This window comes from Muntiacus reevesi, chromosome 2, assembly GCF_963930625.1.
Source record: "Muntiacus reevesi chromosome 2, mMunRee1.1, whole genome shotgun sequence".
NCBI classification, from domain to species: Eukaryota; Metazoa; Chordata; class Mammalia; order Artiodactyla; family Cervidae; genus Muntiacus; species Muntiacus reevesi.
The window spans coordinates 262,360,740-262,375,838 of record NC_089250.1 but is presented as its reverse complement, the minus strand read 5'-3'; the positions used below and the strand labels follow the sequence as shown (position 1 = coordinate 262,375,838).

Below are 15,099 nucleotides of genomic sequence, written 5' to 3'. Positions count from 1 at the left end.
CTGCGCCTCCCCCCACCAGCCTCACCGGAAGTGAGGCCTGGGACAGCTCCCCTCCCCCACCACCTCCACATCTGCCACTGATGTCAACAGCCAGGGTAGGCGGGGGCCATGTTTTTCAGCTCCCGCCTAGCCTCGAGGGAGGGGCGGGCCCCCATCCTCACCCCTTACTCACAATGATGGACACTGTCACACTTAGACTAGGCCCTGCCCCGGGGCCAGAAACAAACTTTTATTGCAAAACGGGGACCTTCCAAGTGGCAAGGATGTCAGACCTGGCCTCTTCCCTGACACGGGGAACTGGAATCTGGCTCTTTCCACAGGGTCTAGCTGGGACTGTGACGCAGAGTCGGGGCGGTGGGTCAGTGTGTGTGCTGAGGGGGCTGGGGGAGCAGGGGAGGCTAGGGCTGCCCTGGAGCCTCAGCGGCAAAGAGCCTGCCTGTCCATGCAGGAGACATAAGAGGCAAGGGTTCGATCCCTGATATAAGCTGGCGCGTGCGCGCGCATGCTCATGTGTGTGTGTGCACGTGTGCTACCCTGGCCTGGGGGTCCACGTGTGTCCGAGTTTACCTGGTCCCCAGGCTTGTGTGCACAATTGCACACTGGGGTGTGTCTGTATTTGGGAGCATTTGAGGATCAGGGTACCTGCAAAGGGGATGCCCTTGAGGGCTGAAGCTGCAGAGGAGGCCGCAACTGGGGCCCCGAGGCTGTGTTGTGTCTTAGCGGGGAGATATTCAGCGGTTCGGCTGGTGTCACACACAGGTGGGCTGACTGTGTGGTTCGATGGTTGGGGGCCTGTGGATGGTGACAGTCTTGTGCCTGGATAGCGGTAGGGTCACCGAGGGACATACCTCACTGAGGACATGTGTGTGGTGACATGGCCCAGCCTGGGGTCTCTGCTCCAGGCTCCCAGAGACGGTGGCACTGGTAAATCTGATGCATTCAGAGGGCACATGGGCCACACACACTGTGGCCGTTGTCATGAGTTGTGAAGGCAGCAGCTGAACGCCCACATGTGGGCTGTGAGTCCAGGGTGGCTGTGCTGTGTGTTAACTTGGTGGGTTATCTGGGTACGTGGTCGTGATTTCAGATGGACTGAATTTCTGTCTATAGAAAGCAGTGTGGCTCAGTTGTCTTGTGGTTCTCGTGGGTGTGTCTGGGTGCGTAGTTGTGTGGGCTGATGACCCTGCGGATGTGGAGGCTGAATACACGTGTGTGAATATACACCTCCTCGGGTGTGAATGAGGCTGCCTGTGGTGTAAATGCGTGGCTCTGGAGACACAGCCGGGTCCATGCTCACCGTTGAGGCTGCCACCCTCCCAAGGCTCCCTCTGTCATCCGGTCCACACAGCGGTGGGGGTGGGGCGCAGGTCAGCGGGGCCGGAATTGCAGCTGGAAGGTTTGGGGGATGTTGAAAAGGCCACTGATGGCCGGCTGGAGGCTCAGGGTGCCCGGTGGGCATGGGCCCTCCAGCGAGAAGGCCTGCAGGATGGCGGTGAACAGGAGGAAGAGTTCGGTCCGAGCCAGGCCCTCCCCGAGGCAGACGCGCTTACCTGGAGGGAAGAGAGAAGTGGCGCTGGGCCAGCTGTCCTCCCCGCCAGGCATAGGGGGACCGGTGAGTGGGCAGGGGCGGCCCCAGAAGATACCTAAGGAGAAGGGCAGGAATGCCTCGTGCTTCTTGAACTTCCCGTCCGCATCCAGGAATCGGCCTGGGTTGAACTCCTCGGGTTTTTCGAAGACCGCTGGGTCATGCAGGATGGAGCCGAGAAGGGGGAAGACCTCTGTGCCCTGTGGTGGTGGTGGTGATAGTCGCTCAGTCGTGTCCCACTCTTTGGGATTCCACAGACTGGAGCCCGCCAGGCTCCTCCGCCCATGGAATTCTCCAGGCAAGAATACTGGAGTGGCATTATCAGAGAAATGCAAATCAAAACCATAATGAGGTACCACTACACACCAGTCAGGATGGCTGCTATCCAAAAGTCTACAAGCAATAAATGCTGGAGAGGGTGTGGAGAAAAGGGAACCCTCTTACACTGTTGGTGGGAATGCAAATTAGTACAGCCGCTATGGAGAACAGTGTGGAGATTTCTTAAAAAACTGGAAATAAAATTGCCATATGACCCAGCAATCCCATTTCTGGGCATACACACCGAGGAAACCAGATCTGAAAGAGACACGTGCACTCCAATGTTCATCGCAGCACTGTTTAGAATAGCCAGGACATGGAAGCAACCTAGATGCCCATCAGCAGATGAATGGATAAGGAAGCTGTGGTACATATACACCATGGAATATTACTCAGCCATTAAAAAGAATTCATTTGAATCAGTTCTAATGAGATGGATGAAACTGGAGCCCATTATACAGAGTGAAGTAAGCCAGAAAGATAAAGACCAATACAGTATACTAACGCATATATATGGAATTTAGAAAGATGGTAATGATAACCCTATGTGCAAAATAGAAAAAGAGACACAGATGTACAGAACAGACTTTTAGACTCTGTGGGAGAAGGCGAGGGTGGGATGTTTTGACAGAACAACATCGAAACATGTATATTATCAAGGGTGAAACAGATCATCAGCCCAGGTTGGATGCATGAGACAAGTGCTCAGGGCTGGTGCACTGGGAAGACCCAGAGGGTTGGGATGGGGAGGGAGGTGGGAGGGGGGATTGGGATGGGGAATACATGTAAATCCATGGCTGATTCATGTCAATGTATGGCAAAAACCACTACAATATTGTAAAGTAATTAGCCTCCAACAAATAAAAATAAAAGGAAAAAAAAAAAAAAGAATACTGGAGTGGGTTGCCATTTCCTACTCCAAGGGAATCTTCCTGACCCAGGGATCTCCCACACTGCAGGCAGATTCTTTACCATCTGAGCCACCAGGAGAGATCATAACAAAGCTACAAATATCCAGACTCCCCTGGTGGCCCAGTGGCTAAGAATCTGCCTTCCAACACAGGGGACACTTGTTGGGGAACGAATATCCCGCATGCCGAGGGGCAACTAAGCCTGTGCACAGCTGGAGAAGCCTATGTGCGGGAACAAAGACCCAGTACAGCGCCCCCTAACCCCGCCCTCCCTTCAAAATTCTGGCCCCTAAGCTCTTGGAAAACAGTGGGGACATAAAAAAATATAAAAAACACCCCAAACTACAAATACACCTCACCCCTCAGGTTTTCAGTTCCTGAGGGCAGAGCGCAGCAGTCTGGAGAGCTGGGAAAACTGACCCACAAAACATAGCGGCATCATGTTTACTGAGTACTTTCACGGATCAGGCATCTTATTTAGTATTACATATATTACCTCATATATACTATATACACATATCATACTTACTCACAAACTCACTAAATCTTTTTAACAAGTCTGCAGGTGTGTGTGAGTGCTCGTATCTGACTCTTTGCGACCCCATGGACTATAGCCCACCAGGCTCCTCTGTCCATGGGATTTTCCCGGCAAGAGTACTGGAGAGGGTTGTCATTTCCTTCTTCATTTAACAAGTCCAGGGAACAGTTATTAATATGATCTCCATTTTAAAGATGGGGGACTTCCCTGGCAGTTCAATGGTTAGGACTCTGTGCTTCAACTGCAGGGGGTGTGGGTTCGATCCTTAGTTAGGGAACTAGTAATAGTTGCAAGTTGCGCAGCCAAAAAAAAAAAAAGATGGGAAAACAAAGGCTCAGAGATCTTAAGCAACTTGCTCGAGGCAACATCTGGACATGGCAATAGCAGAGCTTATTATTTTCACATTTGTTATTATACCTTGAAGGTACGCTGTGATTAAGCCGTGGCTGTCCTAAGCCACTTAGCTCAGAGTCCAGCTTTCTGCCTCTGTGGTCTTCTGGAGGTGAAGGGTGGGTGGGTGAGGGCTGTTCATGAAGGCTTCCCCCACTCGGGTTTGGGGAGAGGGGCAGCCCCTTCAACTGAGATCAGAGTCCCCATGTTCCCAAGACTATGGTGGAGGGTGAATGAAGGTCGGGAATTTGAGGAGGGGGTGAGGGACCTCCTTTATTAGGGACACTCGCTAATGGGGTTCTGAATTGGGAAGGTTGAGTGAGCACTGAGGAGAAGGTCATACTATCGCTGTTCAAAAAAGAGATAAAAAAAAAAAAAAGAGAAAGACAGATAGCAATGGTTAAAGCATAGGTTTTGGGTTTAAATCCTACCCCTATTGCTCATAGGCTGGGTGAGCTTGGCAAATCTAACCTCTCAAGGCTGTTTCCTCATGCTGTAAAGTGAGCATGATAAAGCTATAGTGTTGCTCTGAAGGTTAAATAATGTAATATGTGCAAATATCATATGTGCAAATATAATAAGGTAATATGTGCAAAGCATTTAGAATAATGTCTGGCACAGAGCAGGTCCTTGATCACCGATGCCTGTAAATGCTGTTGCCAATATCGTAGTTGTTGTAGTTGCAATGGTCATTGCTTTAGCAACAGTTGCTGCTGTGGGGTACGTAGGAGCCCCACTTCTTGCACAGCTCATTTGGTGTTCCAGTGTTTTTCTTTTTGGCCATGCCACGTGGCATGTGGGACCTTACTTCCCCTACCAGGGACTGAACCTGTGCCCCCTGCACTGGAAGTTTAGGGGCCTTAACCACTGGACCACTGGGAAAGTCCCTCATTTGGTGTTTCACAAGCCTCATTTTACAGATTCCTTACAATTTCAAATTGATAATATTATTGTTTCCTATTTAGTAGAGAAGTAGACGCAGGTTCAGAGGGCGAAGTGATTTGCTCCAGGTCTCAGCTAGAAAACAGCAGGGCTGGATTCTAACTGCTTTGAGTTGGATTCTACAACCAACTCAAGGAGCAGGTTGCCAGAAAGGCACTTGCGGTTTCCAGGGAGATGTCGCCCCCTGGTGGTGCTAGCTGTGAGTTGCTCTCGAATGAAGGGGTAGGAACTGAGTGTAGGTATGGAGGGAAGGAGAGCCTGATTGCGTTTGCAGGGAGGAGGCGAATGGGTGGGTGGAAGGGAGAGGCCTCCGTTGGCTCTCAATTGTCAAGTTGCTTCCCTGCCTGTCACCTTATCTTATGGTCTCAGCCACAACTGGAAGGAGGCAGAATAGCGGGGCACAGAGGAGCCTGGTGGGCTGCAGCTTGTGGGGTCGCAAAGTCAGACTCGACTTAGCGACTGAACAGCAACAAAGAATTAGGATCTATTGGACACATGGGAAAGCAGGCTCAGAGACAGCATCAAAATGCAAGAGAAATGGACACAGAAGGAAACAGAGGGGCAGAGACAAGGACAGAAAAAGAGAGGAAGATGTCACCCAGAGAGGAGAGAGAGACGAGGAAGATGAAGACACAGAAAAACAGACCAAGATCCAGAGACAAAGACAGCAAGGGACTCGGACCCAAGGCTCAGGGGAGAGACAGCCGCTGGGTCTGGCTGACTGGAAAACCTACCTGCGGCAGGGTGTACCCCCGGAAGCGGGTGGTCTTGGTGAGGGCTCGGGGTATTCCCATGGGTACCAGTGCCAGCAGCCGCTGCGCCTCATGCAGAACTGCATCCGTGTAGGGGAGGCGGGCTCGGTCCCCCAGGCTTGGCCCCTGGCTGGCCCCCAGCTCTCGCATCAGCTCCTCCTGCACGCGCTCTGCACGCAAGAAGAGGAGAGTTGGAGGTCAAAGGCTGGGCGGGGTCCTGTGATCTCCCCTTGGACGTCTCACCTTCTTCTTCTTTTTAAAACATTTATTTATTTATTTATTTAGCTGTGCTGCCCGAATCTCAGTTTCCTGACCAGGGATTGAAGCCGAGCCTTTGGCAGTGAAAGCATGGCATCCTAACCACTGGACCGCCAGGGAACTCCCATCTGTTTGATCAGCTATGGTTAGGGGTGAGGCTGGCGGGCAGGGAGGGAGAGTCCTCTGTCCTGTGTGCTGGGCATCAGGTCTCTCTTCTTCCAGTTCCTGCAGCAATCCTGTGGTGGTGGCGGATCCATTACGTAGTCCCATTTCCCAGATAAGGACACTGAGGCCTGGTGAGCTGAAATCGCAGCTGACTCCATTCCACCAAAGCCACCAGGTTCCAGCTTCCCTGTCATCCCATCCCACTGGCTCGCTGGCATTTGATGGAGTGGCCTGACCCTGAAATGACCCTGCAGTGACTTGGGGCACATTCCCAGCCTTCCCTCACCAACACAGCTTCAGGTCTTGCCTGTGCTCTGATAACCCCGGTTTGTTTTTTATCTCCAGTTCTGACTCGGGTTGGATGCCTCCCTGTGGTGGTCCCAGGCTCCTCACTCTCAAACTGTCTCCAAATGGGGCTTCCCCAGTGGCTCGGCGGTAAAGAACCCGCCTGCCAATGTAGGAGACTCAAGTTCGGCCCCTGTGTTGGGAAGATCCCCTGGAAAAAGAAATGGCAACCTGCTCTGGTATTCTTGCCTGGGAAATTCCATGGACAGAGGAGCCTGGCGGGCTAGTCTGCAAAGAGTTGGGCACGACTGAGCAATTGAGCATGCATGCACGGCCTCAGCATCTCCCCTGAAATAGCTCCTCATCCTTCTGCCCCCATCTCAGGGTGGCCTCACAGCTTCCCCATCCCCTGGCCAGAGCCGGGGGCCTGTCCCCAGATGCCTCCCATCCCTTGTCATCCTCTACCACCTGCCTACCAGGCCCGCTCTTCCCTCCTCACAGCCTGGCCCAGCTCTGTTCTCTCCCACCCAGGTCCCTGCCCCGGCTCCACCCTGACCTCCTGGCATCCTCTTTCACACTCTACAACCTACTTCTTCATGACAGACCAAAACATTTTTCTAAAATGCTAATTTAACCTTGCCTTCCCCTGCTCAACAGCCCTCCATGGCTCCCCATTGCTCAGGGTTAGGCATACAATGTACCACCAAGGGAGCAAGGCCGGAGACATCTCCTGCCTCCTTTCTCATTTCACTGTGCCTCAAGCTGCAGCCAGCGGTCCCCAAACTTCCCGCTCTTCAGACACCCTGGATGTCTGGGCTCCTTCTCATCTCCATGCCCTGGCTCAGACTGCCCACTCTCTTGAACATTCTTCTTCTCGAGCCCTCCCTCCTGTTCCCAGGGCACGGCTGGTGGAGAAGGCTCCTACCTTGGACCTGAGGGTATTTCAGCAAGAGCAGCAGGGTGTATCGGATCGTGGTGCTGACGGTCACTGTCCCGGCAAACAGCAGATACACGACCGTCATCAGCAGGTTCTCGTCGGTGAATTCTGTGTTTGGGTCTTGCTTCTCCTGGAAGAAACCAAGCAGAACTCAGACAACACAGGCTGCAGGCAGTAGAGACCCAGCACAGCCATGTTCAGGGTATAGTGCAGCAAGTTAAAAGCTTTGTCAGGGAGTTTATAAATAAAATGTATGGGCAAATCGGGTCTTGACATTAGTTCTGTTGGCTTGGAATGGTTTAAAAATGAAAGAGTGGCTACGATAAAAAAAAAAAACCCAAACAGAAAATGACAAGTGTTGATGAGGATGTGGAGAAACTGGAACCCCTATCACCAAGGGAACATATGAAAGGGTGCAGTTGGAACTTCCCTGGTGGCCCAGTGGTTAAGAATCTGACTGTCAACGCAGCAGACATGGGTTTGATCCCTGGTCTGGGAAGATCCCACATGCTGCAGAGCAACTCAGTCTGTTTGCAACAACTACTGAGCCCACACTCCTAAAGCCCATGCTCTGCAACAAGAGAAGCCACTGCAGTGAGAAGCCCGTGTTCCACAAAGAAAAGTAGCCCCTGCACACCGCAACTAGAGAAAGCTCAAGTGCAGTAATGAAGACCGGGTGTAGCCGGAAAAAAAAAAGCAGGGTGCAGCTATTATGGTAAATGGTATAGACTGCTGTACCTCAAAAGCTACAAACAGAATTACCATGTGATCTAGCAATTCCACTTCTGGGGATTTATTGAAAAGAGTAGAAAGCAAGAAAAAAAATAGAGAGCAGGATCTCGAAGGACATTTGTACACCCATGTTCATCGCAGCATTATTCACACTAGCCAAAAGGTGGAAGTAATCCAAATGTCCACTGATGGATGAATGGATAAAGAAAATGTGCTATATTCATACAATTCAGCCTTAATAAGGAGGGAAATCTTGTCATGAGCTACAGCGACAATGAATCCTGAGGACATTATGCTAAGTGAGATAAGCCACAAAAGGACAAATACTGGTGGCTCAGATGGTAAAGCATCCGCCTGCAATGGGAGACCTGGGTTCAATCCCTGGGTCAGGAAGACCCCCTGGAGAAGGGAATGGCTACCCACTCCAGTATTTTTGCCTGGAGAACTGCATGGACAGAGGAGCCCTGCAGGCTATAGTCCATGGGGTCAGGAGTTGGAGACAACTTAGCTACTAACACACACACATGAGGTGCCTAGAGTAGCCAAATTCATAGAGACAAAATGTAGAAGGGGGTGGTTGGGGGCTGGGGGAGGGAAGAAGGGGGAGCTGTCTTTTAATGAGTACGGAATTTCAGTTCTACTGGTTGAAAAGAGTTTTGGCGATGGGTGATGATGACATAATATCGAACACTACTAAACTGTACACTTCATTTTTTTTTTGACCATGCCACATGGTTTGTGGGCTCCTAGTTCCCTGACCAGGAAGTGAACCCAGGCCCTTGGCAGCAAAAGCATGGCGTCCCAACAGCTGGACCACCAGAGAATTTCCAAATTTTTTACATTTTAACTTTTTACAGAAGTCTAGTTGATGTATGTTTCCAGTATACCTCAGAGTTATACAGATTGTATACAGAATGTATAGAGATTCAGTTATACATAACTGAATCATACTATATATATTCTTTTCCAAACTCTTCCATTATAGGTTATTACAAGACATTAAATATACTTCCCTGTACTATACAGTAGGTCCTTGCTTATCCATTTTATATACAGCAGTATCTGTTCATCTCAAATATAATTAAATCTTTTTAAATAAAAAAATGAAAGGAAATGGGAATTCCCTGGCAGTTCAGTGGTTAGGGCTCCATACTTTCACTGCTGAGGGCTTGGGTTCAATTCCTGGTCAAGAACTAAGATCCCACAGACCATGTGGCATGGCCAAAAAAAAAAAAAGTAGGGCCACAGAATTAAGAAAAAAATTCCTCTCAGTCCATAAGCAGGGTGGTTGCATGTATTCAAAGACTGTAGCTCTGAGTATCTCCCCTACTTGCAAAGTGTGTACAGTTAAAAAGTAGTTCTTTCCACAGGAGTCATCCTAATGCAAATTTTCCCATATGCTAGTTGTTCTCACATAATTAACAAAGAGGACTTTATTAGTGTAATTTGCTATTGCAAGGTTTCGTAAGTAAAGCATCGTAATTGATAGGAACTGTCCCGTGTGGGTGGGGGGAAGTGACGGTGAGGGTTGACAGCAGCGGGTCAGGGGGCTTGAGGCCTGGGCAGGGGGCTGAGGCTGGAGGGAGGAGAAGATGCAAGGGACTCAGACCCGCATTCACAGAGGGACGTGCAGAGAGAAAGAGGGAGGGTGACAGAGCATCCCAGCTGCACCACCCAGGTGGGGGTTGGCCAGGAGGCCCCCCCAACCCTAACGTTCCCCACCTTTGCCATCTTCAGCAGGAAGGCGTCCACGAGATCGCGCGCGGGGCCTGAGGCGCCCAGGCTCCCCTCATGCTGCCGCACCTGCTGGGTGGCGAAGGCGGCCACGGTGCCCAAGTGGCCGAGGAGCTGTGTGTGGGGGCCCGGGAGGCACTGTAGGAACCGGGAGAACATCTCGTAGGTCTGCGGGGAGAACGACAGCCGTTTTCACGGGGGCCCTGCACCAGGGCGCTCTGGGGTTACCTGGAAGAGGCGGGCAGGAGCCTTTGGGGAAGGTGGCCGGAGAAGGGTCCCAGTCACTTACCTGGCCCCACGGGGAGCTGACTCCCACGGCGATGCCGCCAGCTGCCCGGACCACGGCCTGAAACTCCTCATTGTCGTAGGGGAGGCGGAGGTTGAAGACGAGGGAGCAGACGATGTTGCAGCTGGCCTGGGCCAGCAGCAAGGAGGGGTCAAACGGCCGTCCTGGGAAGGGGGGACAGCGGGGAGGCTGTGATGGAGACAGGCAGAGCGGAGCTGACTTGGGCAGAGCTGGTCCACAGCGATGGAAGAGGGGCCTGCCACCACTGGGAAGAGACAGGCCCAGAGTGAGACAGAGACAGCAGAATGAGATAGAGACAGACAGGGAGACAGAGTCAGTGAAAGAGAGATGCTGAGAGAGACAGACTGGGAAAGGGAGTTAGACTTGGGGTCTTCCCTGGGGGTCCAGTGGCTGAGATTCTGCACTCTCACTGCAGGGGGTGAGGGTTCGATCCCTGATCAGAGAACTAGATCCCACGTGACACTCGGCTTGGCTTGGCCAGGGGGAAAAGAGAGAGAGAGAGAGAGAGAGAGAGAGAGACTTACAGGAGAGAATAACAAAGACAGAGAAAGGTGGCTCAGTGGTAAAGAATCCACCTGCCAGGGCGGGAGATGAATGAGATGCGGGTTTGATCCCTGGGTTGGGAAGATCTATTACAGGAGGACATGGCAAACTGCTCCAGTATTCTTGCCTGGAGAACCCATGGATGGAGGAGTCTGCCGGGCTATAGTCCATGGGGTCACAAAGAGTCTGACATGATTGAGTGATTGAGCACACACAGAGAAAAAGAGGCAGAAAGAGGATGTGACAGTACCAGGGACACAGGCCCTCAGGGAGACAGCAGGACGGATGAGAGGTGGAGTAGACAGAGTCCCCAGCCTGGCCCCCGAGGGAAGAAGTTTCTGCTGTAGGCAGGCCACCCTGCTGACCTTTTGTCCCCTGGAGTGCCTCCACCAGACATCGGGCCTCCGCCTGGATCAGCTCCTCGCCTTCTCGCTTCCCCACGCCCAGGTCCCGCAGGGCCAGTGTGGTGAACTTCCTCAGCTGCCTCCATCGCTCCCCGTTGGAGAAGAACACGCCTGCACAGACGGCTAGGCTCAAGGAGGGACCAGCCCTTCCTCTGATCCCCAGGAATCCTCCCTTCCTCCCAGGGAGGTGCCCTGTCCTGAGTCCATATGAGTCTAGTCCAGGCAGGAGGACTCAGGAGGTGCTCCATCAGTGCCTAACCTTGGGTCAGAGGCTGACCTCCTGGGGAATCATTAATGAGGATTATCCAGACTCCTTGTGTCTGGATAATTCACCAAGGTGAATGAAGATGTCTTCCTTTCTTCTGTCTATCCATCTTTTTATTCCTCTATTCACCCACTCTCCCATTTATCCTTCCTTCCTCTTCCTCTTTCTCCCTCCCTCCCACCCTTCTATCCATCCATCTTAACATTTATGTAGGTCTTCTCAGCTGGCCCTAGCGGTAAAGAACCTGTCTGCTAATCCAGGACATATAAGAGAGGCGGGTTCGATCCCTGGGTTGGAAGATCCCCTGGAGAAGAAAATGGCAATTCACTCCAGTATTCTTTCCTGGAGAATCCCATGGACAGAGGACAGAGGAGCCTGGCGGGCTACAGTCTATAGGGTTCCAAAGAGTGGGACATGACTGAAGCGACTTAGCATGCATGCATGCATTGAGTCCCAGACCTCAATGCCCCAAACAGGGAAGGAGGAGGAAGGAATTGCACTGTTTTCCTCTTTATCCAAGAGATTTGCTTTGGACAGACCCTTCCCTGTTCTGAGCTGTTTCCACTTGTAGAATGCGAGCCCAGGTGGCCTCCTGGATGCCTCCTTCTGGGTGTCCCCTGCCCACCCATCCCTCCACTAGGGCCCCACACTGGCCTCAGCATCTCTCCTTGGCTCAGCCACCGAGCATCCCATTCCCTGCCCAGAGTCCTGCATTCCCCTCCTGACCACCTCCCCTCCCCACTCCACGGCCCCAGCCCTGGTCCAGCCCAAGCCCCTCTCTGGACTCCCACACAGGAACCAGAGGACCTTTCTAATTCTGACTCTACCCTTTTCCAGGAAAACCCAAAGTCTGGCTTGACTCAGGCTCTGCATGATCAGGCTCCGCAGACTTCTCCAGCTTTGTTCCTCATGCCTTTTCTCACTTCCTCAAAGGTGTCAGCATGTCCCCTCTGCCTCTGGCCCTGCTGTTCCCTCTGCCTGGATCACTCACCTCTTCCTCCTCACTGAACTAACTCCACTCAGCCTTGAGGTCTCAGCTTAAATGTCACCTGCTCTAGGAAGCCTTCCCTGGTTGCTTCCACTCTCCCCTCAACTCCCTCTGCTCCTGTGGCCAGTAAAGGCCCCCTCTGTCCTGCTTTCAGGAGTGTGCATGCATGCTCAGTCATGTTTGACTCTTTGCAACTCCATGGACTGTAGCCCTACAGGCTCCTCTGTCCATGAAATTTTCCCGGCAAGAATACTGGGTTGCCATTTCCTCCGCCAGGGCATCTTCCCAACCCAGGAATCAAACCCGAGTCTCTGATGTCTCCTGTATTGGCAGCGGGGTTCTTTACCACTAGTGCCACCTGCCTTTAGAAATCTAGTCTCTCCCTCCATTGTCTTCTCACACCGCTCATCACTCCCACAATAAAACATGTCATTACATTTGTTACTGCTGTGTTCCCAGTACCCAGCCAGGTGTAATTAAAAGTTGTCAGTTGATGAATGCTTGCTTATCTCACCCCTGTGCTTTTGTAGGTGCTGGTCGCTCTGCCTGGAAAACTGTTCCCCTAATCCTATGAGTCTCAGCTCAGACTCCCCATCTTTCAGGAAGACCTCCTGGACAGGCTGGGCCAGGCACCTCCTCCAATTCCACGAGTCCCAGGGCTTCCCGCAGGCCAGCCCTGACCTGTCTGGACTGTCACTCTCTGGTGACAGGTCTGTCTCCTGACCTGTGCGCTCTGGGAGAGCGGGGCTGAGGCTGTTTATTTACTGCCGTGTTCCCTGGAGCACCCAGCACTGGCCTCCTGCTTTCAACCTTAACACAGAGACTCGTTTGTACATTTTGAGTGTTTGCCCACTAACTCCCAGTGTCTCAAACACTCTCCCTTTTCCTCCCAACCCTGCGGCTTCCCCTGGAGCAGTAATAACTCTATTACAACCTGATAACTAATGAGTGTTGATTTTGAGCAACCTTTAGTATCTTTAGGTAATAGGCACTGTTATCATCCCATTTTACAAATGAGGAAACAGAGGCCCAGAGACCCTGAACCAAGCACAGAAGGTCACAGGCCAATAATGGTGGCAGGCTCTGAGTGAAGGGACCCAGCAGCCTCCAGCCCCCCTTGTGACTCACCGTGGCTATCGAAGGTCCCGTCCAGCGTTGCCACCATCCCGCGCCCGCTGAACTCCTCGGCCTGGCCTCCCAGGGCCTCCTGCACAGCCTCGTGCCCGACCAGGACCACCACGCGCCGCCAGGGTCCCAGGTACACGGTGAACACCGGTCCGTACTTCTTACTCAGCTGGGAGCAGGGAGCGAGACGCGTGAGTGATGGGGGGCAGGCTGCTGCCTCTCAAAGTCTATGTGTCTCCATCGTGGTCCCTTTGTCTCTGGATGAACCACCTAGGAGGACCCCTTCTGCTTCTGCCTCACCGCAAATGGAAATAGTCCCTTTGGGAGATTCAGTTCTTGTTTTGTACCAGGCCCCCAGCCCCCTGCCCCCAAAAGCTCTCCTTCTCCAACTCTGTCACCCAACACACGCTCTGGTCCCCATTCCCTTACCCTGCAGAGCCCTAACTTCTGACGCCAGGACGACCCAAGACCCACCATCACTCCCACAATTCAGACATATAGCGGCAAAAATGGGCACGGGATGATAACGGTGGGTTTCCTTAATCCCTGCCCCCCCAAAAAAAACTAACCACCCCTTTGAGGCACTGCTAAATCCTCAAATTCTGGGAGCAGATATCACCAAGCACCAGCACCATCTCTCTCCGAACAAGACCGCTACCCGCCTTGCCTTGTATGGAGGACCCCAGAATGGGGAACCTCTGGCCTTTCTTCACTTCCCCCCGACCCTGAAAAGGTTGGGGCCACTTCAGCCTTCTTTCTCTCCCTCCTTTCTCCTTCCCAGGAGCTTCCGGCTCCCTCCTAGCTGAGTTCCACGTACCCCACCCCCAGGCTCGTATCCCCATCAGTCTGGGCAGACAGATTCCTGGAATCCTCCAGCCTCTGCCTCCACCTCCAACTCCCCCGCGTGAGGGGCGGGGAGGGTGGGGTGGGGTGGGGTGGGACACCTTCTTTTTACTCTCTGCTCCCTCCTCAGGAGACTCACCTGTATCTCCCCGATACCTCTCGCAGTGGGACAAGCCACCACTGTCTCTTCTGCTTGAGGACTCTTGTCTCAGCTCCGCTTCCCTGCACCCCGCTCCAACCTACCTAGGATCATCCCAGTCTCTCTAACCCGGGACCCTGCCACTCTGGATCCTGCTTCCGACCCCTCACACCCTCTCCAGGATTCTCTGCCTCTCCTAGCGCCATCCCCACCCTAGCCTCCCTTCTCACCATCACTCCCTCAACTCTCTCAGCCCGGGACCCCTACGCCCACCCCATCCCCGGGCATCCGTAGCCCCTTTGCCTGCATCCTCTAGGATATCCAAGGGCCTCTCTGCGTGGTCTCCGGTCTTGGGGTCCCCTCCCACCCCGTCTTCTCTAGCCGGGACGTCCGCGCGGCCGCTCACCCGCAGGAGCCCCAGGTAGAGCGCCCCCGGCCGGAGCTGCAGGAGGTTGCCCAGCAGCGGCAGGGGCGTGGGCCCCGGGGGCAGGTGGCCTCGGGCCCGGGTCTCAGGCAGCACCAGCGTCACCACCAGGAGCAGCAGCAGCAGCAGCAGCAGCAGCGCCCAGGTGCCCGCCGCCTCCATCTCTGCAGATCGGCGACTTCTCCGCTTCTCAGACGCCCCACGCGGCCTGGCCCGTCGGGGGCGGGTGCGGGGCGGCTCCCTCCTTCCCCGTCGGAATCCGGCCGAGAGAGGCGGGGCCGGAGTCTCTCCCGTTGAGTGCGGAGGGATTCTCTCCCCGCCGCTGGATTTCTTTCTCCCAGACCACCGCCGCCGCCTGGTGTCGGGGACACACACTCCCCAACGGTAGTCTCCCAGGTCCCCCAGGTTCGAGGTGGCGGAGACCGCTCCCCGCGCCCCAGGTAGGGCGTGGACCCACGGGAGGAACCTGCATGCCGGAGACTTTGGCCGCCTCCTGGAGGCCACACCCCAGTGC

General features: G+C 53.5%; 1 protein-coding gene across 1 annotated transcript; it reads right to left on the bottom strand.

Moving 5' to 3' along the window:
- Positions 1-1,368: 1,368 nt before the first annotated feature.
- CYP2S1 (cytochrome P450 family 2 subfamily S member 1) lies at positions 1,369-14,747 on the bottom strand. The gene is made up of 9 exons (XM_065920601.1): positions 14,568-14,747; positions 13,183-13,348; positions 10,763-10,912; positions 9,837-9,997; positions 9,536-9,715; positions 7,070-7,211; positions 5,419-5,606; positions 1,644-1,785; positions 1,369-1,550 (listed from the first exon to the last, which is right to left on the bottom strand). Exons 1-9 carry the CDS (start codon positions 14,745-14,747, stop codon positions 1,369-1,371), a joined length of 1,491 nt encoding a protein of 496 aa, XP_065776673.1.
- Between the last annotated feature and the right edge of the window lie 352 nt (positions 14,748-15,099).

What these genes read in the sequence shown, in the direction of transcription:
- CYP2S1 (XM_065920601.1), bottom strand. Translation starts at nt 14,747, where the DNA reads ATGGAGGCGGCGGGCACCTGGGCGCTGCTGCTGCTGCTGCTGCTGCTG. An exon ending in CGGGACCTTCGATAGCCACG is followed by an intron (nt 10,913 to 13,182) that starts GTGAGTCACAAG and finishes CCGTCTGTGCAG; the next exon opens with GCGTGTTCTTCTCCAACGGG. An exon ending in ATTCCTGCCCTTCTCCTTAG is followed by an intron (nt 1,551 to 1,643) that starts GTATCTTCTGGG and finishes TCTTCCCTCCAG; the next exon opens with GTAAGCGCGTCTGCCTCGGG.